This window comes from Python bivittatus, unplaced genomic scaffold (assembly GCF_059951505.1).
Source record: "Python bivittatus isolate LINGU-HERP-01145 unplaced genomic scaffold, Pbiv_v1 ctg000350_np1212, whole genome shotgun sequence".
In the NCBI taxonomy this organism is placed as follows: Eukaryota; Metazoa; Chordata; class Lepidosauria; order Squamata; family Pythonidae; genus Python; species Python bivittatus.
The window spans coordinates 9,775,116-9,802,096 of NW_028277074.1; the positions used below are offsets into that span (position 1 = coordinate 9,775,116).

A 26,981-nucleotide genomic window follows, 5' to 3' on the forward strand; every position below is an offset into this window, starting at 1 on the left:
CCAAGCTCCCTCACAGGATTGTTGTTATAAGGGGAAAAAATAGGAGGAGGGAACACTATGTATGCCACTTTGAGCTCCTGTACTTAAGAGTGCTCCAGGATATGTCTAATAAAATCATCATCATCATCATCATCATCATCATCATCATCATCATCATCATCTATAAACTCTGAAGTGTGTTCTTGGTAACAGTTTTACTCCTTTTTAAATAAATAAATAAATAAATATTGTATAACTTATGGAAAGAAAATGGTAATACAAAAATACGCAGGGGTTATTAACATGTACAGGAAGGAAGGAAGGAATAGGAAACTAATCCAATCTGTTAATATATTACTGAATTTAGACCACATACAAACATATTTCATCTTTTTATTTTTATATTATAAAAACATTTTTAAATCTAGAAAGGACAGATCTCTTAGAATCCACTCTTACATCTGTACATTTGTTTTCTTTCTATCTACATAAAATAATTCTCTCAGCCAAATACCACATTTGATAGAGCTGGATTTGGCATCACACTAATGTCTTTAATTACTGTTTTTCATATTTGATGACTTGAAACCAAAACAGAGTTAGAACAGAACAAGACCAAATCATATTATCAAATCATCTCTGAAATTTCTTACAGCACCAAAATATGGTATCCATCTTTCTTTAAACATTAACTGGGAAGTCCAATAAATATAGAGCAAGATTTTATGATTAATTAGTTTAATTGTTAGGTTATGAGAAAGTTATTTTGCATTTCTTAAAACTTGGGTCTATTGATTTTTTAAGATTGTATACTCCAGTCCCTTATTCAATAGAATGAATGAACTACATTCTGAACTAGCTGAAATTTCTGAATCAGATTCAAGGGCAAATCTATATAAAGAATGTCACAGTAATCAAATTAGGATTCTGCACTAAGGTCTCCAAGCATGAAGATGCACAACACAGCCCAGATAAACTTTTCTTTTTTATTATCCAGAATATGCTAGACTCAATAGTGCAATGATGTAATTCTAGATTACAACATGTATTCCTTCACTTAAATTAAAGTGAAGAAAGCTAGTGTATGCTTTGAGTCTTCCATTCATTCTGCTAAGTAGGGAATGAGGCTTCTCCTTAAAGTCTTTTCGTGACACTGAGAAGACACAGTTCAGAGGAGGGCAACTTCTTTATCCACGTCTGCCATTAGATCTGAAATTGCAGATGGTAACTCACATATTGCAATGAGTTTGGGCAATGATTTATAAATATTCTCTTGGCATCATTCCTGAATATCTCAGGAAAGATAATTAACATTTAAAAGACTGCATCTCAAAAAGCTGTAATACTAAGATGTTTCCTAGGTTTGTATGTTATGTAAAAAGCCATTGTAACCTCAAAATTAAATTACAGTAAATATTATTTTGAAAGAGTATATTTTCTCTATACTCTGGTGCAGTAATAGATGAAGCATACAGCAGGAACAGATTTTGCTTCATTCTACCTCCTGTTGTAGTCCATGAGAAAGAGAAACTCAGATGCTTTACTTTTTGATTTAGCTCTTTCTGCATCTCTGCAGCAAAAAAAAAAAAAAAAAAAATCAAAAGATTTGTCAAATGCATTGCCTATATTCACAAATGTAATATATAAATGTTAAAATGAGGTGGAACAAGAAGTCCATGAAAAATTACTCATGGATTTCTTGGTGGTTTCAAGTAATCAGATTAAAGATTTTTATTATTTTTAACAATAGGAACAAAAACAATATAAATAGGTCCTTTCTGTCCTTAAGGATCTATTTATATAGCATATACATTTGTGTATATATCTTTTAAAACTATTAGCAACTGTTATTATGTATAAGGAGATTGTATGTAGAATATATAAAGAGGTACCTCAAAATACCAAGACAATATGAGAATTGTCTTGCAAATCCTATGAGAGCTATCAAAACGAAATGAGTAAGGAACATTATACAGACAACTTCTGTCCCTGTACATCACAGACAAGGTAGACTCAACCTGATTGCAATTACAAATCCATTATGTTTTGATCTATTAAAAGAAAAACAACTCCAACTCTGAAGTGAACTCTATTCAAATATTTACTATATTTATATTTTCAGCTCCGGAATCAGAAGTAAAATCTGAAGCACTTCTATTTATGTTATTTTTAGCATCCAACCTACTCAGAAGAAATGGATGGAATGCAATAAACATGGAATCCTCTTAGAAGTGGTGAGTTACATGAATTGATTTTCCTGAAGATCACAATGCTATAATGAGAAGGGATTGTGAAGGTATTATACAGAGTTCCTTTTTACATGCTAATGCTTATGTTGTGATTACCATTTCTTCTTCTTCTCTTTTCGACACAGCAGCTTGAGAGTTTAAAACATAGCAGTTATGTTTTCTGTGCAGAATATGTTATGAATAATTTACAGCAAATGCATCCAGCATCAACCAAAAGGCTGCTTTTGATGTCCACACCAGCTGATGGCTGGAATTCATGACCAAGACTTCCATCTATTTTTGCTTATTAACAATTTTCAACATAAGAGAAAATCATTACCAAGAATCATACTACAAACTAATCGTGTGTAGAATCAAACTATGCTGGAGTTCAGTCTCCTTGTTAGGGCATAATTTTAACTATGCTATTTATACAATTGAGTATTTTGTGCTGCTATAAGCAGTGATTTGGATTTTTTGGAAGAGGAAAAAAAAGGAAGGAACCTAGATCTCATTGAAAGTACTGGAATAAAGATTATATCTTTCAAACAGCAGAATACAATATGTGAAATGGAAAATATACACTAAAGGGAATAGTCCTCCAGATCACCCTTGGTCATATTTTTCACATGAACAGTACTTCTTTTATTTAAGAAGGGATGCTGGCAGATGACTTTTTGCCTGAGGAAGGGACTCTGTACATCTCACACAGCTGCTGAATCAGTAGGGTGACCATATTTAAGGACAACTAAATCCATTTCCAGTGAAATGACAGGAAATAAGAAAGGATACCAAAAAGAAGTATTTTCCAGCTATACCTGAAGAGCTCTGTAAATGCAGGTAGGGCTCATTGTACTCAGAGCATATGCTGTACCACTGACTTATGACTCTTGTTATATTTGGAAATATTTATGCCAGTCAGAAACACTGAAAAGTCATTTTTATCACCAAGACTATGTGTGCAGAAAGGGATTTACCAACTGATATTTTAAGAATACTCAGTTTAATCTCTGCATTGTTTAGATCACTTCCTACTTTATGCTTAAAAGAACACCTTGGTAACTGGTTTTTCTAAAGTTTAAGACAAGGCATTTAGCCTATATTTTGAGCATTATGATCTTGTCTAAGCAGATTAAAAGCTTCATTCATGAAACAAAAACTACTAATAAAGGATTACAAATGTATTGGATTTAATTCTGATGCATGAATAAAAGCATGTTCTTGCTTAGCTGTACAGAGATCCATTTCTGAATCACATATAGATGCCTTATAAATGTCTACACTATAGAGTATGTATTAGTCTCTGAAATAACAGCAACAGGGCTGTCTATGTTGTATGTCAGAATTAATTTTGTCTTCATAAACTTTCTGATAAATGGGTCTTACAAAGAGGGACATGAAAAGACACACACACACATTTATTACAGCCCTAAGGCCAGATACAATCAAAGTATACAATAATAACCATCTTACATTTATATATATCTATAAAACAAAACAATTAATGAAAATATGATATATGCCTTTGTGAAATAGTTCTATTTTTCTCCCCACATATTCTTCCATGTTTTCTCTTCTTAGGATATTTGTTAGTTTCTTTGCAGTAGTTTGAATTGGCTTGAATCATCACAAATGTGAGCAAGTGCCCATTCTTTTCTTCCTTTCTTCCTTTTATTGAATACTTAAAGAAAAAAAAAATTAACAAATACAATAAAAAACATGAAAAAAGAGTAAAATATAAAGTAGATAAATAAATCAGGGATTTTGAAATGTCATGGAGTTTACAGCATTCTAAAATATATTTAGTTATGAATATATATATATATATATATATATATATATATATATATATATAAAAATATTATTAATCACTATTAAACTTAAGCTAAAAACGAGTAACAAAGATAATTGACCACATAAGATAAATAAAATGAAATTGTACACTGTGATGAATTCAATTGATATTACAAAAATATATATTTTGACTATATAACTCATAAAATTGAAATATAAATTCTATGCAAAAATAAACCCAAATTTTGGATGCTCTACAGTCTATATTTTAGATTATAATCTAGGAATGGTTCCCAGTTTAAACTGAAGTGTGTATAAGACTTGCTTTTCAGATAGGAATTTATTCTAGACATTGAAGCATATTCCCATAGCTTGGTTAACCATTCTTTCAGTGAAGGGATCAGACATCCTTTCCAGTAAGAAGCGTATAATCTCCTTGCAGCAGTTATCCTATATAGAGCTCATTCAGAGTGTATTGAGGGATATGTGGGTTAACAAAGTTTAATAGGAATATTGGAGGTTAAAATGGGAATTCAATTTGTTTCATACTGGTGACAATCATTTTCCAGAAATGTTGATCTTCATGGCATTGCCCCTAAATATGTTAAAAAAAAAAAAAAAATCCAACCTTGTCATCACATTTCCAGCAATTTTTTGAAAATGAATTATTCATTTTGGTAATCAAAACTGGAATAATATACCAACAATAAACATTTTATACCAGTTTTCTCTGAGGATAATGTTTAGAGTAAATTTAAAGTTCCTCCATTGAAATTTCCATTGTTGCATCTCTGAATTCAAATTCTGCATTCATTTGATCATACAGTCTTTGGCCTAACTGGCTTCTGAATCATATTTGACTAGCAGCTTGTAAATATGGTCCAACAAATGTTCTGAATTATGCATTATATATTCTATATCATGTGTGGCCTAGCCCATAAAAATTAGAGGAACGTGGGTGAAGATCAATCAGGCGTAAAACTAATAATCTCACAACTCCTGTTTTTGGAACATTTTTTCCCCAAAGAGGTAGCTTGGTAGCTACTTGAATGCTGCAACAACCCAAATATAACTATAACTGCCAAACAGTCAGTTGTCAGAGACATACATAGGTCATGGATTATTCCAAAAGCTAGGCAATACTGAAAAACAGAGTTCATACAAGGTCTGAACTATACTCAGCTTGCAAGTTACCACTCAGCTGTTTGCCTAGGGCCAATAGCAATTGGCCCCAAGTGAATACCTAAGTGTGAAAGAATGCCTTACTTCAGAAACTGAGCTAGTGAAGTACTGCCATTGGCTACATGCAGAACACAAAGAGCAAGAGAAGACAAAAATGAACTTGGCATGCTAAAATGTTTCATGTCAGTCTGTTTTCTTTTGATGCTTTTGGTGTAAATGTGAGTATTGGATATGTTCAACAAGAAATTTAAAAAAGAATGAACTGCAACAGATTCTCCTTTCCCACCAAAGAAGAAAGGGGGTAGGGAACTCTAGTGCACAAATATATATAAATGCTCAGTGAGAAATCTTGGGAAAATTAAACCTTAATAAAAACTAGGTATTATGAAAGAGATTCCAAAATATTTTATCGTGGTGTCTCTTTGAATTGAAATAATGATTCAGTAGCTTTTCCATGCAAAAGATTGACTATCAGTGCAGAATCCAGAACAGTATTTTTATTACTTAGCTGGAGACACTTAGAATAGTGGCTATGCCTCAGCAGCAATTATGTGATACATTATATCGATTTCTGCTTACATTGGATCATATTTGCTACAAACATTTGTTACAAATAGGAATATAGTAAAACTAAGCCCAACTGCTGAAGATGTTTTTCTGGCCAATCAGATGGATGGCGTATGACATTCTGCCTTCATCTCCACATTAATTACCATTGATAAGAATATTAATGTCCGAGGAGCCTCATCAAATAATATATAGCACACTGGTTCTTAGCAGAAGGTCCTCTGGGTTGTTGTCTTATCTGTGAAGCAATTTTGTCCAGTAAAGAGTATGTCATTTTAGTATCAATGCGTGAGGGGGCAGGGGGAGGAGAGAGAGAGAATTGTGTGTGAGAGAGAGGGAGCTATGGCTTCAAAAACTTTTTTTTTTAACATTAATTTGTTTAAAACTGGTCTTCTCCCTCTTTATAAACAAATGTTGTAGTTTAATAATACAGTGACCCAGTCAGTAAATGTAACTATTAAGCAACATATATGCAATGTAAATAAAATACATAAAACAAAATAATAAAAACGTACATATATAGCTGGATTGGGATTCCTTTCTCATTCTGATCTGGAATGCAAATATATGTCTATCCCGTTCTTTGAAAGACAATACAGTCTGAAGTACAATTCTTATTCAAATGAAAAAGTGTCAAAGTAAGTAGAACAGTGTGGGAAAGATTGATTCTATCTGAAATATGATGCATGAAATATAAGTAATGGGAAGATTAAAAGTAAGCATCTGGAATATGCAAGGAATTAATTATCTGCTTAAAAAGAGACCAGAATATCTAATATCATTCTTTTACAAGGAACAACTCCCTTGAAGCAGAGAATATAGCAGCCTGAAATAGAGTTTTCTTCTTCCATATTTCCACCAGCTACAATTTTAATCACTATGAAACTCAATTTCCATCTAGCTGAAATGAAAATTGGATCAGGCAAAAAAGAATGTGCTATGGTGCTAGTATTGATAGATTCATAAGCTTTTGTTCCGCTTAATGTTCTTTTTAGCAAGTTATTTGCAGCACTGTGCCATCAAATATAACAATAGAAACAAAGAGTTCTGAGGTACCTTAATGATCAACAAATTTATGGTGGCATCAGCTTGTAGGCCAAAGCCCACTTCATCACTCGCTTAGGAGATTGTCAAATACATAAGCATATGTATTTTTAAAATACAGAAAACAAATAATAATGAGAGATTATACTAGATGAGATAAAATAAGACAGATAAGGATACTGAAATAAGGATATTATAGTACTGTGCAGAACCCATCTTAATGCAGAACCGAAACAAAAGAATACAAAATTCAGTATGTGAAATTTGAAGTATACTAGGAATTGCTAGTTCATTTCAGAAAATAGTTAATTTTCTTTAGATGTTTATTTGCACTATTGATTTTACTATAATTATTAATTACCAGTATATGGGATTCAGGATAAGGTCATACCAGATGTTGTCTAGATACTACTAAAGATCGAATACTACCATAAATTTTGAGCACTATACTTCCAGCATATCTAAACACTTAGCCATGCCTTGGTTTACAGATTGCTCTTCCTGATTTATAAATTGTCTTCTCTATGTGTATCAGATACTTATAATGAAGCTGTCAACTGCTGAAGCTATCTCAGAATGAAAAAAGGGAATGGATGTATACATAAATGCCAGAAGTTCTGCTTTATCCATAAGAATTGCAGAGAGCAAAAAAGCTGCAAGAAATTATGAATCTCTGCTTCAGGAGTGGTGATCTTGCTATCAAGGAACGACTGTAAACCTTGAACCGGACAAGAAAGGAAGACAAGAAAAATGTTATCAGTCAATAGACAAGAGACTATGACTATGTACACAAAACATGCCAAACAAAGTCTGGTGCTAACCTCGAGTAGCCAATTTACCCACTGGTTTAGAATCAGACAACATAGCAAACTAGAGCCAAACGTGTTTTGCTAATTGACTATAATTGGCCAATTTTTTTTTTTTTTAATGCTGTTCAGCCAGAATTTCATCCATTTGTTGTTAAAGGCTGCCTGACCAAAACACACACACACAGCAAGATGTTTGGCAAAAGGCAAACACTGAATTCTAGTACAAGGACCTTATCCCATCTGTGAAAAATGGTTGTGGCTATATCATGGTTTGGGCCTGCCTTGCTGCCCCTGGACCAGGAAGGCTTGCCATCATTGATGGAACTATGAATTTTGAAATATACCAGCAAACTCCAGTGGAAAATGTCAAGGTATCTGTCCATGAACTGAAACTCAAGAGAAAGTGGGTCATGCAGGAAGACAATGATGCAAAATGACCAAAGAATGGTTAAAGCAGAAGAAAGTTGATGTTTTGGAATTACCAAGTCAAAGCCCTGACCTTAATCCTATAGGAATGTTGTGAACTGCGAGGAAGCCCATCAACATCTTTGAGTTGAAGCTGTTCTGTAAGGAGGAATGGGCTAAAATCTTCCAAGCCGATGCACAGGACTAATCAACAGTTATCAGAATGTCTAGTTGCAGTTATTGCTGATCAAGGGTGGGCATATCAGTGACTGAAAGCAAAGGTTCACATACTTTTGCCATACACAAATATATAGTAAGATTCATATAATATTTATCAATGTTATGACTGATTTTAGAACAAAAGAGTATATTAAGTAGTTTGCTAACACCATTTCTCCAATGTACACCCTCTAGATGTGCTGGAAATACATAAAATAAGGATAACATTTCTATTTTGGAAGTAATTCAATCTAATTTTCTTAAGGCCATTCTCCATGTTCTTTGCTTAGTGGCAGAGACCCTCTGTCACTTGGGTCTGTCACTTGGATCTCTGCCACAGATGGGTGGAGGTAGGTAGGTAGGTAGGTAGATAAATAAATAAATAAATAAATAAATAAATAAATAAATAACAAAGGACAGTCTAGCAACAAGTATACCACAGACTCAATCTTGTTGTTTGAGTACATATAAAGATGATTCTGATAAGGAATATTATGATATCCATCTGTAGTGACCACTGAGGTCAGGGTGTCAAGTTGTGCCTTCTTTGTGGGTCATAAAGGGTATCATTAATGTGTGTGTGTATGAGTGTGTAAAAGGGACATACAGGAGCTCATGGTAGCAGAGAGACAAATTTTTTATCTATCTTTTGGGACATCAAGGTCCAAAACTGTCTACTTAAGCTCTGCCACAGCTCTACATAGGCCGTAAATGTACAGCTGGGAGAGATAGCCTGCAATCCAAGTCTATTTGCTTTTTTTCAAGGACGAAATAGAACTATCCAATCTGGGTGAAGGACTTACTCCAGAATAATTGTTTTAGCCAGAATTTAAGATAGCAAAGTCTCAGGCAGGCCTCAGACAAGATACAGAGTGACAGAGGGACACTGGGTGGCTCACACAGTCCATTAAAATAATAAATACATATAAAATTAGAAAAAACATAAAAACTGTACAAAAAAACTGTACAAGACATTACCAGGAAAAAGTCCAAGAGGGAGATGGTTTCCCAGGCTGGAGATGAAGGGCTTCTAAGGGACTAGCCATCCCCACACACAAGCTGAGTGGCAGACCCAGGTCTTCAAGTGCCTCTGGAAGGCCAGGAGTGAGGTGGCCAATCTCACCTCCAGGGGCAGGATGTTCCAAAGGGCGGGGGCCACAGCCGAGAAGGCCCATCTTCTGAGCTCCACTAATCAGAGCTCTTTTACCAAGGGGGTCCAAAGCATACCCTCTCTGTGTGATCGGGTGGGATGGGTTGAAGTCATGGGGAACAGGTGGTCCCTTAGGTAACCTGGTCCCATGCCATGTAGGGCTTTAAAGGTGATAACCAACACCTTGAATTGGTAAATAGACTGGTACCCAATGCAGCTCACGGAGCAAGGGTGTTACATGGGCCCTTCTTGGGGCTCCAAAAATAGCCCGCGCGGCTGCATTCTGGACCAGCTATAGATTCCGGATACTCTTCAAGGATAGCCCCATGTAGAGCACATTGCAGTAGTCTATATGAGAGATAACAAGGGCATGAGTGACCGTTCGAAGGGCATCCCGATCCAGGAAAGCACGTAACTATTGCACAACCCAAAGTTGTGCAAAGGCCCTCCTGGCCACTGCTGCCATCTGCTCTTCGAGCAGGAGCCATGAGTCCAGGAGAACCCCCAGATTACGCACTGGGTCTGTTTGGGGCAGTGCTACCCCATCCAGCACCAAAGATGACAACGTCCTGGATACAGAGGAGCCATTAACCCACAGCCATTCTGTCTTACCAGGGTTCAGCTGAAGCCTGTTGTTCCCCATCCAGACCCTCGCAGCCTCCAGCGAAAGGGCGGTCACGGCATCACTTACCTCACCTGGGATGGAGATATATAATTGAGTATCATTAGCATATTGATGATACTTCATCCTATGACGGCAGATGATCTCACATAATAATCATTACAAATAATAAATATATCATGATTAGTGCTGTGAACTCATCAAACCACTTTTTAGAAAAAATTCCCACCTATCAACTCAGCAATTATAGATCAGCTGCTGCAAGATTCCTTCACCAAAACATCCGAAGTTGCAAAATTTTCAGCTATAGCTATTAGAAACAAGTGGATTTGCTTAACAACCAGCTAAGCCTAGGTTCTTTCATTGTCATCTCTCCGACAACTGTTGACTACTTTGCTTCAGGTCATCCCACTAGTTTATGCATAGACACCTTTCATAATTGCCAAATTAAGACCTGCACATTATACTGACTTTTGTTGCACTCTAAATGCTGCTGCTTGTATGCTATTTTTTTTAAAAAAATTCTTGTATTTATTGTAAACCTGTTTTCTTTTTTCTCCTCTATGCTCTGTGACCATTTACAAATAAATGCATATACACAACAATTTCAAACCAGCATTGCTATTTTATTGGCTTAAAGTTCTGTAAGTTGTAATTGGAATGCATCTGAAGGCCATTAGATGGGAAAATATGCTATAAAAGATAATAGATATTATGTGAAGACTTGGGCTTTTCAGCATATTTAATCCTAATTATGCTATTCTGTGAAATTTGCATAAACCAATGGTTAGTTGCAATAAACTTTATTTTTTTTTATTTGTTGTCAAATGTATATATGCTGCCCATCTTACTGTAGCAGTGATTCTAGGCTTGTGATTTTTCTGTGAATATATCAGACTTTATGATGCCAGTTTATCAGACATCATAAATCACTTTAGAAATAACTATTTCTGGGTAAAACTTTCTAAACTTGCATAAATGTTTCTTTAGCACTGTAACCAATTGTGTTACTGAATTGAGGAGTGGCTTATGCCATTACCGAAAGAGGGGAAAACTGAAGAATTGCCCCGGTCAGAATAAAAAGGAAATCCATCTCCACGTTAAAGTTTCGGCTGTACTGTACTGCATGCAATATAAACTTACTAAATTTAAATCAGACACAGCCCAATCATACTCTGCTTTATTTAGAAAAAACGTACCCTACTGAAATAAATGAGGTTAAAACTAAAGACGTACTAAATAGTATTTTTCACCTCTCTTTATCGGAAAGGAGGCTTTAACAACAAAAGCTTTAATTACGCCTGCCATTCCCTAACTACTCCCACATCTTCTACCCTTCATTGTCTGCCGTTTACCACCCGGGTCACAATTTTCAAAACGTTAACGCTAATACCCTTTCTCGGGCAGCAGCTTCAAGTCCTCCACTGCGCTTGCGCACTTCCTAGCAAGCAGCAAACGTTGACCGATAACCCACATCGCTTTCTCCTTGAAACCTCAGTCAGCGCTTCCCCGTTACACGTGACCGCTAGAGATCCTCCCCCTACAATGTTGCTTTGTGACGTGCCCAGGCTGCTGGAGACCTGACGCGTTAAACGTGAAGGGCTGCAGAGCAGAGCTCCGTTAGTTTCCAGGCGAGCCGGCTCTTGGCTCAGCGAGAAGTCAGCGTGAGTCATACGCGGGGAGGCTTCGCTGCTGCAGATCTTCATGCTGCACGAGCCAGTTGCCGCATCATCCTAGCGACGTCGGCAGGGGGCGGGGGATTACTCGGAACGGCCCTCTCCTGCCTTCCCTTTCTTAGCGAATGACTGAATGGAGAGCCTCTGTTTAGCTCCACTAGAAGAGAGGGAGGAGTGGGGCTCTGCCAGCCCACTTCTTTGGCTTAGCCTATCTTAGTCCTGGTCCGAAGGGAGGGGAGCGGTTCCAGAGCACGTCTCTTAGCTAAGTGCTACTGCAGTTGCAAAGATGGCTGTGCTAAGTTCGTTTCCGGCTGAACTGGAGCGACTGCTGGAGAAAGATCCCTACTTGACTCCTTTTGAGCAAGACTTCCAGCGCAGGTAACTTAACCACCTGGGTCCCTTGCTCCACTGGAGTTCTGTTCTCTCTGCTTTCCATTCCCGCGCCCCTTTCTAACTCCACCACTTCACATTGGGTAACCTCTTTCTCTTCCGTTTTCTATCGATCAGTAGAGAGAAAAAGAGTAACAAGCAGTAGATTACCATACTATGACAGGTTCTCTTGCTACATGATAAATTCTAGCCCTATCTTATAGATTTGGGGGGGGGGGATGCTCATTTGCAACCTAACAGTGTGCATGCTACCAGAATTGATAGGGTCCCCCCCCCACTAATCCTTGTAATAACACAGCTGTTGTTCTATAAAGTATGTAGGTTATTGCAGCTAGCTAAAGAAATGTATTTCCTTATTGGAGGGTGGGCAGTTGCACGTATGCTGCCTATGACAGTAGTACTTTGCACTTTCCTTCACTGGAAATAGGTTGTGTGGGTCACATGTGGAATAATGTTTTGGACTCATGGCTCCCTGGCAGCTTGAATGGAAAACAACACAAAGCAAAACTAGTTGTCTTGCAGTGTACAGTACAAGGACCAGCATGGGAATCTTTAAATTTTGAGCAGAGAACATGATAAGGCCAAGGAAATATCATCAAGGGGGTATATTGTGGTATCCTGTTCCCTGTACATACTTGCCCGTTTTTTACCCTGACTTCCAGGGTAAGTAATATACATAGGCCAGAAAAGGAGTAATAAAGTGTAAACCAATGAAATTAAAGATGTGATGTATGAAAAAAAAAAAAAAACTAACATGGCTTAAACTATTTTACAAGTGCTATTCACTGTCCCTCCCCATACTTTTCAGTCCTTACAAATCATCTGTATTAACATACACGTTCACCACTTCATAGATTGCCTTTTTAAAAAGTTTCTCATTTCTCTTCTTTTCAGGATCTTGCCAACCCTGTCCCACATGATTTTCCTCTAAATCCATAAAGCTTTTCTTCATATATTTCTTTTTTGCAATTCAGTCCTCATTCAGACTTTATATGACCAAACCACTTCAACATACTTTCATACAATGAAATTGGCCAAAGCACATCCTTATTTTCACTTCTTTCAATAAACAAACATCCTAACAGACCATGTACAGCTCACTGACAGGATCAGGCTGCCTTCAGATTCATCTTATATTTCAAGTCACAGTCTTCTATATGCCATGGATGGGGCATTAGATACTTATCTCTACCAGTCATTGTGGCTTTGGTCAGTCAAGGCTTGCACTTAATGCTTTTTAGTAAGATAAGGTGTAGATAATTATTAGTCTTTGTTGCACCTATACCATATGCAGCACTGGTACATTTTGGCACCTTTTGGCTACTATGCCACAAGCACATCCACAGGCCAGTTTTACCACAGACATGCTGACAATATTATGTGCATGGCAGGTTGTCTAATCTAGAGATTACTTTTCAAACCAACATACTGTTGCTTGCACCCTACCAACTGTGAGGAATGTGTAGTATGCTGGCATACTCAGAGTATTGTTTTTGTAACTTCCCTCAGTGAAGAGTTCTAAGAACTCAAAGCTGTATCAATTCACTTGGCCTAATAAAGGCATTATCTGTGTGGGTTTGCTATTTGGTTCAGAAGCTCTAGATCTTACTAGTAAATGTGAATCGGTGATCTTTGGGTTCTTGCTGGGTCACAACTTCCAACAGCCAAATCCATTGAACCATGAATATTTCAAGTGACCCAATTTTCTGGGATTAAATCACAGGCATTCTGCTTAGGCTGGGTTTGATCAATATGGTTATACTGTGGCTAGCTAATTTGTAATGATGTACCAACATAGTCAGGTTTTCCCATCTCTTATTCATCACCCAAAAGGTGATCATCACAAATTTTCCCCAAAGGCTAGAGCTACTGCAAGGGAGGAATATCTTAATCAGAAATGGAAGGCTGCTTATAAGACAAGGGATCCGAAACATTGCACTCTTGTTTTATGTGCTTCTTTAAAACAAATCGGATCAAAGTTTATATCTGTTTTCCTACATCAATTCTTTATGGAAAATTCCTAGAACTAGAATTTTCTAGTATATGATCTTAGGCTCATTGTCACAATACTGGATTATTGCCAGAGAATAAGCATATAGAAAAGAAATTGGACAGATATTAATAGTAATATAATGTAGATTGTAGATGATGGGAGACTTGGACGTCTTGATACATGTCACTATTCTGCCTGAAAGTATACTGAGCTTCATCTTCTAAATAAAGCTTTTCTACAATATGGTGGTTATGTGGTGGTTATTTCTTCTCCTGAACAAATGATGGATAAATCTATATGTAAAAATCAAGCACTCTTGTTTACACAGATGTGATTAAGTATAGAATGCAGCTTTTTTCTAATCTGACATCCAGATATGTTGGAATTGCACCTTTTAGAATTTTTAGCACTTGGAAAGTAAAGTAACATTGCAAAATATTCTAACTACTGGATTACCGACAGTGACAAAAGAGCAAGTGATTGGGTTTATTTTCAGATTGAAACTTCATCTCCATTAGTATCCTTCAATAAAAGTATTAGAAGAGTAGGAGTGTACTTAGGTATAATAGATGGTAGAGTAGTAAAAACTGTCTGTTTGAGGGAAGAAGTACTGTTTGGTGAGGGGAACTGAGATGAAGAAAGAGGACTATATACTTCAAAGAAGAACATTTTTCAAAGCAGGTACTGTGCTAATCTTATAGCAAAAGATCAGTCTTAAGCTTCTTAGAAACAGGATGTGTATTTTGAAGAGTTGTCTTAAATGAGAATATCTCTAAGAAAATGCATTTTCCTTCCCTAGAGTAATCTTTTCAGACACAGTTGGTTACAATTTCTGATTGTTAGTACCATACATGCTTTTAGTAATACGTTTTGATGTTATGTTTTGCAAAAGTAGATGGCAGCATATTTAAACAGTGTTGTAAAGGACTTGTCTTAATTTCTGGTCGTGCTAGACAAGCAAGGCTTATTTATTGTTTAGAGAGTATATTTGCTACTTGCTTCTTCAACAGCTCTTGGCGGCTGAAGTTATCAAAGAATTAAAATGGTAGTTTCCAGTTACCTATTTAAAGACATCACAAAAAAGTAGGAGCTGTAGCAGGAGGAAGAGGTACGAGAAATTTCTCTGGGATTTTACACCTGGTCCCTCTGCCACTTTGCCTACAGATTGTGTGGCCTTGAAGTTAACATCTCATTTGTCAGGTCAGAACCAGCTGAAGGCCTTCTGTCCTTGGAGAGACTCTGTTGGTTCTTATTGATCTCTCAGAACAATTGACAATGGTATCCTTCTAAATTGCTTGAGATATTTGAGACTTGACTATAGTAATGGGCTATGCATGGCAATGTTTCTTTGTTTCTAGTCTGGAATCTTCAGCTGGTACAAAACTCCCTAGCCAAGTTGGTCTTAGGAGAACAAAAAGACCAGACACTAATCCATTTCTGGATAAAAGACAGATAGTTAGGCATTATTATTAAAACCCTACATAGCTTAGGTTCAGACTCTTTGGGTTAACTCATCTCAGAATTTTCACAGATAGTTTCTGTGAGGTTATATGGTAGCAAAACAGCCTTCTCTGTTATTGTCCCAATTCTTTGAAATGCACACTCTGCAGAATTAAGGAGCCTAACATTTTTATTAATGTTTAAAAGGACTATTAAATATTTTTTGTATAGGATTTTAATGTTGATTTTAACTATTGATTTAAAAATATTAATTATACTTGTTTTACTTGTTTAATTGCTATTCTGTTTGGCTAAGTTTTAAATTTGTTTTCTGTGTAAACCACAGAGAGAGTTTGGTAGACAGCAAATGTGATAATAAATAAATAATTTTAAATGCAAAATAATGCAGGACTTTTATGAAATTCTTTATTCAGTGAAGTTATTTAATATTGCTGTTTTCAGTTAAAAACATGTCATAGGCTGGAACTCTAAATCCTTTTATATGCAGCAAGTCCTATTAAGCAGAGTGAGATTGGCTTTCATCTAAATGGATATAGATACAAAATTTATTGTAGAATAAAACATGTCATTTAAAATATATATTGATCTAGAAACCTGGTCAGACATATAGATATAAACTATGTAAAAAGATGGAATTAAAAAGTCATAAAGCATAAGAAATATCATCTTTGACATATCTGTGCAAATCTGTTTTTTATTATATATGGTACTGGTGGTATTCATTATAACAAAATATGGACTAGTCCATCATTAAATTATAAAATTGAATTTTTGCTTAACTTTAGAAGAAACTAATTTTCAGGTTTGTGTCTCAAACCTGGAATCAGGAAACCAGTGCAAAAAAAAAAAAAAAAAGTTGAAAGTAAACTAAACTCCTGTGTCTTTTCTCATTGGAAATAAGAGGAATGAGATAGAGAAGCAATTCACCATCAATGGCTTTTAGATATGGTGTGATTGTTGTTATGAAATAAGTGACCAGAATGAAACATGTTTTCAGCTACAGTAGCAAAAAAAAATCTTACAGCATGTTTTTACTGTAAGTTGTCCTAACAATTGTTATACAGAGAAAAACGGCAGCCTATGGTCCCAAAGCCCTCAAACCTATTTTTAATTTTTTAAAAATGTGTTTGTGTCCCTGAAGCTTCCTTGATTATATAGCTGATTTTTTGGCACAGTTGTGGAAAACAGGAACTGTGATTTGTCACCTTATTTGGGGGGGGCGGGAACAAATGAAACTTTAACATAGTTCCATAAATTAACTTAGTATACACTCTATTGGAAAACATGCAGAACTTATTTGTGCGTGCTAATGCTACGTTCTGGTCTTTTTCATTCTGTGTCTCTTATTTGATATGACTTTGTTAGTTTGTGATAGGACACCATTCTCTGGTTTATTATATTGGGAATTGTGAATGTCCCAATACAACTGTCTTCCTGCCTTAGAAGAAGTGATTAGTTGATTGTCCCCAAGAAAACATTTCTGGATCCAGAGATACTTGAGAACTGCCACCTATTGTAAATATATTTCTCTTGGTCAAGTCACGTGAGAGGAGGATGGCCAAATAATGTTATGTATTTGTGAGGGATATGAATAATGTGGACCAATTGTAATCAGGTTTCAGCCCTGAAAAATTACCTGTGTTTGGGTCCAGCCAATCGACCCTAATTACCAAGTTCGGGACTTGGTGTGAGGTGAACAGAACACCAGGACGAAAATCAGACTTTTATCCACTTTATTTCAGAGCTCTAAATAAGTTGGAGACTCCCAGCGAAAGGAGGGAGTCCTGATTACAGATTTTACATAGCTTATATACTTTTTCTTCACAGGATCCATGTGACAGTTTAAACAAAGAAACTGGTTAACTTCTTACACACATCTGTTTCACCAGGTCATTGGGACTTCAACCAAAGATGAACATCCTTCCAGCTATACATTAATTATTACTCATTATCCATCTTAAACTTATTTTAACCCCAACTCTCTTCCCCTTACTCTGTCAGGATAATAACATTACAGGCATATAGATCTTGTATGTCCTGTCAGTTGCCCCAGCCATGGCCCCTTATCAGACTGAACACAATTGGTCTCTCTCATCTCTTCTATAGGATCAAGGAAATCACAAATCATACAACCCTTCTTATCTTCAAGGATACAATGAAAGCATTAAAATAGTATAGCTATATTTAAAGCTAAAAGACTACAAAAACAAGCAAGGGGGTTACAAGGAAGTCATAAGGACATAACTATCTTTAGAAATTGCATGGGCGTGTCATTGGGAAGAAATATATCACTCTCGACAAGAATGTCATTGGGAAGGAATATATCACTCTTGACAAGAACACTGAACACAGTTTCTATCACAGATGCACACATTCTGATATGCTAGCCCCCCGCCCATGTCTTCATATGCAGGTTCAACTTCCATATACTCAGCTCCACTATCAAATTCAGTCCCCATCACCTGCACAAGTTTTTTTTTTTTTTTTATGGGTGCTGGGAAAGTAACACTATTCAACCTCTTGGATCTCACAATAGTTTTTGAGAACGTTGGCCATGTTTCCTGCTGAGTTGACTCTCAGGGCCGGAATATCTTTAGTGCTTCACTTCCTAACTCTAGGGCTGGCTATGAGAATGGCTTTAGGTCGCTTTGCCTGCTCAGGCTTGGTAGATTTTGGGAACATGCAGGGATAATTCTGCAATTCTTGTAGTTTAACTTCTGTTTGAAACTATTGAGTAAGATCAGCCTGGGATTTTCTGATGAGGTCACAAATATGCCAGTGACACCCATCTCTTTCTCATTAACATCAGTCAGGTTAAGGTATCCAAATGTGGGAATAGTGTCACAATATTGCGATGAGGGCTAGTAAACTGAAGTGGAATAATAACAAAGATGCTTGAGGGTAGATATCTGACTTAGATGGGGTTCCACACGCGTTTTACTCTTACATAGCCAGAGATTTTTTTTCTCTGTCAAGTGCCCCTTTGTAAAATATTATTTGTCTGTTACTTTCTTCATTTTTAAAAAAATCTTTTAAATTAAAAGTTGGTGGTAGTATGAATTGTGACCTACCACAATATTTCTGGATAGTAGTAGAATAAATACATATGAATAGAAAAGGAAACAATGTGGTCTTATTGCTTGAACTACTGTATTTGTATGCATACATATAAAACCTAGTGTAAAGTTGCAAGCTACTCAAATAACCAGATGCTTGAATGAGTCATCACGTTCTATCTTGTCTAGATGCTGTTTATCAGTGGCTTAACTGTTGTAGAGATGTTGATCACTATATTTGGTTTACTGGAGATAGCAAATATTTGTCTGTGTAGTCACCAGTAACTGAGCTTAACTTGATGACACCCTTAACTGAATGGAAATGCTCTTTAAAATAAATCTGTTTAGCTTTGAATGTATATAGCTGACCTGAGAAGCATTTATGTCTATGTCACAAATGATAACTGATACAGCTGGTTCAAGAGCAGAATGAAAAATTCCATATTTGCTATTTGTGATTTTATTGTTGTTGTTGTATAAGAGAATATCCCTGCAAAAGGACTACAGAAAAGAAATGCATCTTCTTGTTACTGTACTTTGCTTTCCTGGTAATGTAAATTCCTGCTGAGTGCTTTCTGTGACTGATTGGTTACAGCATCACAGTAACTTACCGAAAGATATGTTTGCTTTCTGATTTCAATGAAGGACAGATTTCATAAGAGTGATTCTCCTTTTTGTATTTCATACTAGGGTCACTGTTATATAATCTGTGATATTTTCAGTGTTGTGAAACTTGCTCTGTGCTGTTTTTCCATTCCCTTCTTGGTTAATATTGCTGTCTAAAACCTCTGTACCTCTTTTAAATTCAATCAGTTCATTCAGACAATACATATAAGAAGAGAACATGGCTGAATGGAAGAGAAAACACCCAGTCTTAAAACTAAACTAAAAAGAACTCCACAACCAGCCTGTCCCAAGGTCTGGGGGAACAACCAGATTTTTATCAGTTCCTGAAATGTCATAAGGGTGGACACTGCATGAATCTTTATGGAGATATCATTCCAGATGGCAGGTGTTGCAACAGAATAGACATGCTTTCTGGGTCCTGTAAGATGACACCATTTGATGGACAGGACCTGGAGTGTATCATCCTGCTTGATTCTACCGGATGGGCAGAAACAATTGGAGATAACTGATCCCTCAGATAGCCAAGCCCGATGCTGTCAAGAGCATAAGGGTGAGAACTAGTAACTTGAATTGCACCTGGAAGCCAACTGGCAATCGGTGCAACTTATGAAGCAGTAGGGTTACATTGGCATAATGGACCACTCACATCACTGCATGTGGGATCAGCTGTACCTTCTGAACGGTCTTCAAGGGCAGCCCCACGTACAGCACATTAATCCAGTTGTGAGGTAACCAGTGCATGAGTTACTGAAGAACCTTGCAGTACAGAAAAGGTGCAGTTGGAACACCAGATGTACTTAAAGCAAGCTTGAAACAAACATTCAAGTTAATTTGTTTTACTATATGTTTCCTAGGCTGGACTCCTCCTCTTTGAATGTTTTTGTTTTGTTTTGTTTTGTTTTGTTGCTAAATGGTCTGAGCTATAGGTTTGTTTTATTTGTGTCATTTATCTACCACCTCAGTTCTCATAGACTCTTAAGTTATTTACAGATACTAAAATAGCAATAAAATAAAATTACATTTCAAAATTTAAATTACAAAATTATAACAGTTAATAATACTGTTACTATACAGCCCTTTGAGTAGGCCAGACTAGGAAACAGAAACTGCAAGAATTACTGGGATTCTATTTTATTGTTATAGGGTATAATGAGAGAAGCTTGGAAGTTTGACAGAGATTGTCACTTCTCTCTCTTTTACCAAAGAGAATCAAGACAGGAAGAGTTTTCTCTTAACATAATCCTCCCTTTCCAGGCTAAGCTGTTGTTTACATAATTATTGAATATCTTCTTCAAGGCCATCTCCATACCTCTTTATACCTACTCATATTATTCCCCCAAGAACTTCTGGCAAAGCCAATTTTTTACCAGCTTCCAGGCCGTTCTTAGGGAGTAAGGTATTGTATAGAAGGGGAACTGCCACTGGGAATATCTAATGGTCAGGCTCCCTCCTGCTGCACTTTGCAGTAGGTGAGGATTCTTAGTAGGTATTCTATGACCATCCAGGCAGAGACTATTTGGAAAGCTGATCACTTAGATACTCAGGCCAGGTAGCAGCCAGTATCTTGGAAACAAACTAGCAGTTTTTGCAGCAGTGGTATAACATGGCATTACTGAAGCTGGCCAGTGACTGGGCCCTTGCATTCTGGACCAGTTGGAACAGCCATCTGTATTTCTTGGGTGAAGTTTAAGCTGGTTTTTCCCTATCCAGGCCATGACAACCTCTAGGAACTGGGACAGGACTTCTGTTGTGCCTCACATTGAGTCCACTGTTGATGTGTACAGCTGAATATCAGCTCACCCCAAAGCATCTCCCAGCACTTTCATGTAGAGGTTAAAAGGGAGAGGTGAAAGGAGTGAGTGTTGGGGCACTCCATAACAGAGCATTCTAGAGCCTCATTTCTCTCCTCCTGCCACTACCTACTGAAATAATCTTTTCAAGTAGTAGTGGAGCCACCATAACATAGTACCCCAATCCCCAATCTTTGCAGGTGGCTGAGGAAAATACTTCTGTTGCCAGTGTCAAAAGCCACTGAGGAATCCAGGAGGATAGGAATGGCTACATTTTTTCCATCCAGGTCTCTCTACCTCTCATCTATAAGCATGACCAAAGCAGGTTTTTTCACATGCCCAGGTCTGAAGCCAGACTGTGAGAGGCCCAGATAATTTGTTTACTCTGGGATTCTCTGCAATTGCAATCCCACTGTTTTGTCCAAAATATTCCCCAAAAGGGGAGGTTGGAGATGGTATGGTAGTTATTCATATCTGTTGGATCCAGGCCTGGCTTTTCAAGAAGTAGACAGACCAGCACCTCTTTCAGGGCTGCTGGGACCTCATCCTCTCTAAAACAAGTGTTAATCATAGCCCGCATCCATCTCCCGTTTCCCTCCCTGGCTCTTTTCAACAGCCTAGTGGGCAGGGAACCAATCCACATGTGGCAGAACTGAAATAACAGAGAACTCTGTCCACTTCTTTGAAATGTATAGACTCATAAACCTCCTGAATAATCTCACAAGGCATCACTTCTGTCATTTCACTAGATTCTGTCCATCTGGCTTCCTCTTGGACCAAACTGGAGTGATTTATTTAACAAACCATGGTTAAGTTTAATGCAATGCACATACCAAATTAAAATAATTTTCTGTAGCAAATGTTTATTAATACTCAAGTGTTGTGTAACTTAGTTACATATAAAGTTGGTGTTTGTCTTTTTCTTGGGCTACCATAATTTGGTTGGACTCAGTAATGCCTGGAATATACTGCATTCTGCTACACACACAACAGTACATCCTATTCTCCCTATTCTTATTCCACACAATTATGTAATTTATTGTTATATTGCATATGTTTATTTACTCCAAAACTTTAATTTAGCATTGAGTTTATTTACACAGGACGAAAAAAGTCTTAATTTTTTGGGGTTATAATTTGGAATGTTCTGAGCCATATGAAATATAATCACATATGATTGCTTCATAATCATGTGTGAACCTCCTGATTCCCATTTAACCACTTCTGATGAAGGCTGTGAAACTTTTCTGAGCCTCCTTTTGATATAATTGTGACATTTTGACTATATGAAGAGTCTAATATTTTAATGTGCCAGCATATACTCCACTGAATGAATTCCTTCATACATTTCATTAAGTCATAATATATATTTTATTTAGGGCAGGGATGAACAATATGCATTCCAGAAGGCAACTGGTGGGGGGGGGGGGAAGGCATCTAAAAGCCAAAGTTTCTCAAATTTTGTAGTACCATAGTGCCTTAAAGTGATAACTGAATTTCTGTGACCATCCACTAATGATGGGATTAAAGTTCAACTAAAATAAATATACCACTTAGTTTTAATAATTGTATTTTAATTTTTATAAAATGATCAAAACTTGCATCTTTACAGAATAAAACCTTTTACAGGAAATAAAAATCAACTAAAACATATTTAACTTATTTTTGCATAATTCCTGAAATTTGGTTTTATTTTTGAGACAACAATTCTAATTTCTTATTCTATTTTTATTTTGTATAAATATTTACTATTTATACCCCCAACTTTAGAAATATACTGACTTTGATGTTAGCTTGTCCAAGCAGAGCAGGAGTGAGTTCTGACAGCAATCCAGCTTTAGTTAGTTAGTTTGTTTATTAGATTTATCTCCGCCCATCTCTCCCTAATGGGGGATGCATACTGTAACTAAAGCTGCATACCATGAGTTTGTGCACCTAAAGTCAGAGTCCTGTAAGAATTTGCTTCAGAATTTTCTGTACCCTTTCTTGGAAAAACTGATAGCAGACGTATCCAGGCAGAGTGAGAGTGAATTCTGACAGCTTTGTATGTTCAAACCCTCCCCAGTTGTTGTCCACTTCACATTTGCTTCTGATCCTGGAGGATCGTAAGCCACAGTTTGAGATCTCTTTCCATGGGGAACATGAGAATAATAGTGTAACATCACTGGAAGGAGTGGGGATTATTATTTTTTACCTGTTTTTAGCAGGTGAAGTTTTCTTTTACAGCAAAACAAGTGTATTAAAAGAAAATTTGAATATGTTTATTTTAAGACTTTTTTGTTTTGTTTTAATGAACGGTCATTCAAGCATTTTATCTTTTAATACTGTTACCCTGAATCTGCCAATTCCTTGATTTAGGTCTCTTGGCAAAATATATCTTTGTTTTCTGATACTTAATCTGGAGGTGATTATCAAGGCAGTATGGCATGGCCTTTCAGTGTTCTCCTAAGACTACTTTGAGATTGAGATAGAAACACTGCATTATCAGTATATAACAGGAATGGCAGCCACTTATCAGCTTGCTTAGGTGAAACAATAATTGTGCAGTATGAGCCAATACACATTGCACAACCCTGCTTAATATTTACCTGTGTAAGAACAAGGTTTGGAAGCTGCCCCTTTGGATTGCATTTTACATGCTGTCCTGTATTTCCATGTAAGTTATAGATGAGGCAGGGGCAAACATCTGTCTGTAGCCTTGAGCTTTTCTCATAGGACCTCCCAGAAATGGATTCAAATGGGTTACTAATTTGCATGATCTGCCCTGCCAACTTGGCTTCCAGTAGTTTTGCCAGCTTTCATCTAATTATCAGATTTTTAATCTTGGCAGCGAAACGAACTGGCAATTCAGAGAAGGAGCCCTCAAATAAACTTATGGATATCATGGGCTTATCAGGAGTGTTATAAAGTGATCAAAAGGGGGACTTCCAACATTGTGTCAGAAATAGGAAAAAACTGCTACGGTGGTGATGAATCTAAGAACTTGGAACTTGTAAGCCAAAATAAGGATAAATCCTAAATTATGTTATTAAATTGCTGTCAAATAAGAACCTGAGTGTATATCTTTTTAAACTTCAGAAGAAAATTATAGTCTCTTTCAATTTTTAAAGTTCTTGGGAGCGTGATGTGGCTTTGTAATATGCAGTAAGTGTAAACTGTATAAAACCAGGCATTGGCTTATAAAACTGTTTAAATGCAGCCAGTTGTGATATATTTAATAAACCATGAGTTAACACAATCACATTTTAGCATGAAAGTACCCTGGTACTTCAAGATTTGCAATGAGTATTTACTGTGTGATCCTAGGCTTTATGTTATTTTTAAACAGTATTTAATGTCTGTATCTTTTTAAAAGTTATTTTTTTTTTTATAAAAAATACATTTTTTTCTGATTGGCTTTTGACTGGTATATTTGCAGTGTCAAAGAACTGTATGAATCTAGCTGTTCTATTCAGATTACCAATATGTTTTGTGCAATTATTTATTTGATTTATATTCTGCCTTTTTTGTACAGAGCTCAGGGCAGTATACACAGTGCTCCTTCACATTTTCCTCTAAAACAACAACCCTATGAGATAGCTTGGGCTGAGAGAGAGCAACCCACCTAAAGTCATCCAGTGAGCTGAGAATAGACTGGACCCTAAGTCTCCCCACTCCTAGACTAACACCGTAACCCTACACCACATTGATTCTCGCAGTGAGACATGGATTGTGAATATGTCATCATAAAGATGCTTTGAAAAGGAACTTCTTACTTCAGGATACCAAAACATGTTGCTTAGTTGGTTGGAATACCTGATTCTGGATTAAATGCTTCCATAGGAGGTTGGTTTGTTTTGTTTAATCTGCGTGGTTTTTTAAAATATACTTTTATGAATCTAATAATGTATCTAAAATCTGCATTGATTTATGTAGCTTTTTTAGTAAAAAATTTCTCCCGAAAAATTGTCATGATTTTCTGAACTGCCCTAATAATTTAAAATTCCAAGGATGAAATGAAATTTACATGCATGCACATGTACGCTGCCTTATAAAAGCCTTTTGTGCAAGATACTTATCTGAAGCAAGGTTACTTATACAACAGAATATATAATGTGGATTTTAGTGAAGTGTTTCACTAAAACTAAAGATCATCTCTAAATTTGGAATAATGATTGATATTTGTAGAAAATTAGGTGCAAAAGACTGAGATGCACAAATAAATTAATATGATTGGCTTAAGAGGAACTTTCTTCTGAATAAATATGCCTAGTATTGGATGCTTGTGCTGCATTCCTATAAATAGTTTTATAGGATCTGCACTTAGTAGGAGTGCTACAGCCAGAACAGAAAACAAAAAGTAGATATATAAAATAACAGCATAAGAGTTGTGCAGAATCATACCTCTTTAGTAATATTCATTTTGCCTGATTAAGAATTGTGGGCTTCTTGGAAACTTGCACACTGGTTAAAGTCATTCGGTTGGTCTTAAAAGAATTTTGGATCTAAAAAACAAACAAAAAACCCTGAAATGTTCCTTAAGATTTGTGCTTTGGTCTTTTACCTTAGCAGTAGTATGTAATCAATTCATATTTCACTTGGAGCAGCAAATATTTATTTATTTATTTATTTATTTTTATCAAATATGTCACCAACCATCTCACTGCAGAGTCAGGAAATACACAGGGAATTTTGAGTTTAAATGTGGCTCTATATTGTATATATGAGGCTGTGAACAGAGTTGTTTTCTGAGCGCCTAGTGTATGAATTAGAATCATTGAGTTGAAAGGATCCCTAGAGGTCATCTAGTCTAACCACCTGCTCAGTGCAGGGTCTTCTAGACAGTAAGATGTTGTGTTTAACATCTTCCATGTAGAGGTTGCACAATCTGCTATTCAATTATGTATTCATTAAAACATATAATTTGACCAAGGTGTCTAAGCTCTTGCATACAGCAGAATCTTACATACATATACTACCCCCCCACCAAAAAAGAAAAGAAAAGGAAGAAAAAAGAAAAATTACGTAGCCAAATTTGCTATCTAATTGAGTGATTATGAGGCTGTGAGCTGCTGTAGTTAGATCCCAAGCTGAAGCTGGGCAAAGGCCTCCCTGGTTATAGCAGGACCTGAGAATCCAGGATGATGCCCAGATTTCAAAGCTGTTCCTCCAAGGACAGTGCAACCCTGTCCTGACACAAATTTAAACAGAGGGATCCTGATGCATGAACAGAAATTCTATTCAATTTGAGCCTGTTCTTTCTCATCCAATTCCCATAGCCTCCAGGCACCAGGACAAGACTTCAACAGGATCTCTAGCATGGGCCGAGGTCATGATGTACAGTTGGTTATCACCTGCATATTAATGGTACTATACTCCAAACTACAGTGGTACCTCGAGTTATGAATGCCCCTCCTTACGAATTTTTCGAGATACGACCAGCTCCGGCCCCAAAAATTTACCTCGACTTGCGAACTCCGCCTCGAGTTACGAACTGGATCCGTGGCCATTTTCCCTGCTGCCACGCGGTCGCAGCTTCCTGTGGGCGAGATCGCGGTAGCAAGGAGACATTCAGTGAGGCTTGTGTGTTTTGTGGCGTTTGGAAGGTTTTTGTGGCGTTTGGAAGGTTTTTGAGGTTTAAAAATAAAATGCATATGTTTCAGAACTGTTTAGCTGTATTTACATTGAACCTTATGGGGGAAATTTACCTCGGGGTGTGACCAAATTCGGAAGGCGGATTAGCCATATTTACATTGAACCTTATGGGGAAATTTGCCTCGTGGTGCGACCAAATTCGGAGGGCGGAACGGATTAACCGTATTTACATTGAACCTTATGGGAAAATTTAACTTGAGTTGCAACCAGAGTCACGGAATGGATTAAGTTCGTAACTAGAGGTACCACTGTATCACATGAACTACCCATATAAATGTTAAATAATGGGAGAGAGAATTGACCCCTATGGCATTCCACAGAGAACCAGCTACTTTGCTGATTTCTCCCTCCCAAC

At 36.8% G+C, this 26,981-nt stretch overlaps 2 protein-coding genes across 9 annotated transcripts in view; one reads left to right on the forward strand and one right to left on the reverse strand.

The window, feature by feature from the left end:
* Positions 1–427: 427 nt before the first annotated feature.
* On the reverse strand, positions 428–11,721 carry LOC148215116 (uncharacterized). Of its 6 annotated transcripts, none has more exons than XR_015796763.1 (3): positions 11,253–11,716; positions 9,990–10,073; positions 428–3,888 (listed from the first exon to the last, which is right to left on the reverse strand). XR_015796763.1 is itself a non-coding variant. In XM_088144577.1 (3 exons), the coding sequence occupies exons 1-3, from the start codon at positions 11,703–11,705 to the stop codon at positions 3,797–3,799; spliced, it is 408 nt and encodes a 135-aa protein (XP_088000703.1). In that variant the 5' UTR covers positions 11,706–11,721; the 3' UTR covers positions 428–3,796. The 6 variants fall into 6 exon arrangements, 1 of the variants encoding a protein (XP_088000703.1); XR_015796766.1 differs by having other exon boundaries at positions 11,544–11,715; XR_015796762.1 differs by having other exon boundaries at positions 11,039–11,715.
* The window catches only part of GBE1 (1,4-alpha-glucan branching enzyme 1), a 141,859-nt gene continuing 126,596 nt past the window's right edge, over positions 11,719–26,981 (forward strand). For all 3 annotated transcript variants that reach the window (XM_088144573.1, XM_088144574.1, XM_088144576.1), the window contains exon 1: positions 11,719–12,053. In XM_088144573.1, the coding sequence (XP_088000699.1) occupies positions 11,962–12,053 (92 nt within the window). In that variant the 5' untranslated portion in view covers positions 11,719–11,961. The remainder of the gene's footprint in view (positions 12,054–26,981) is intronic.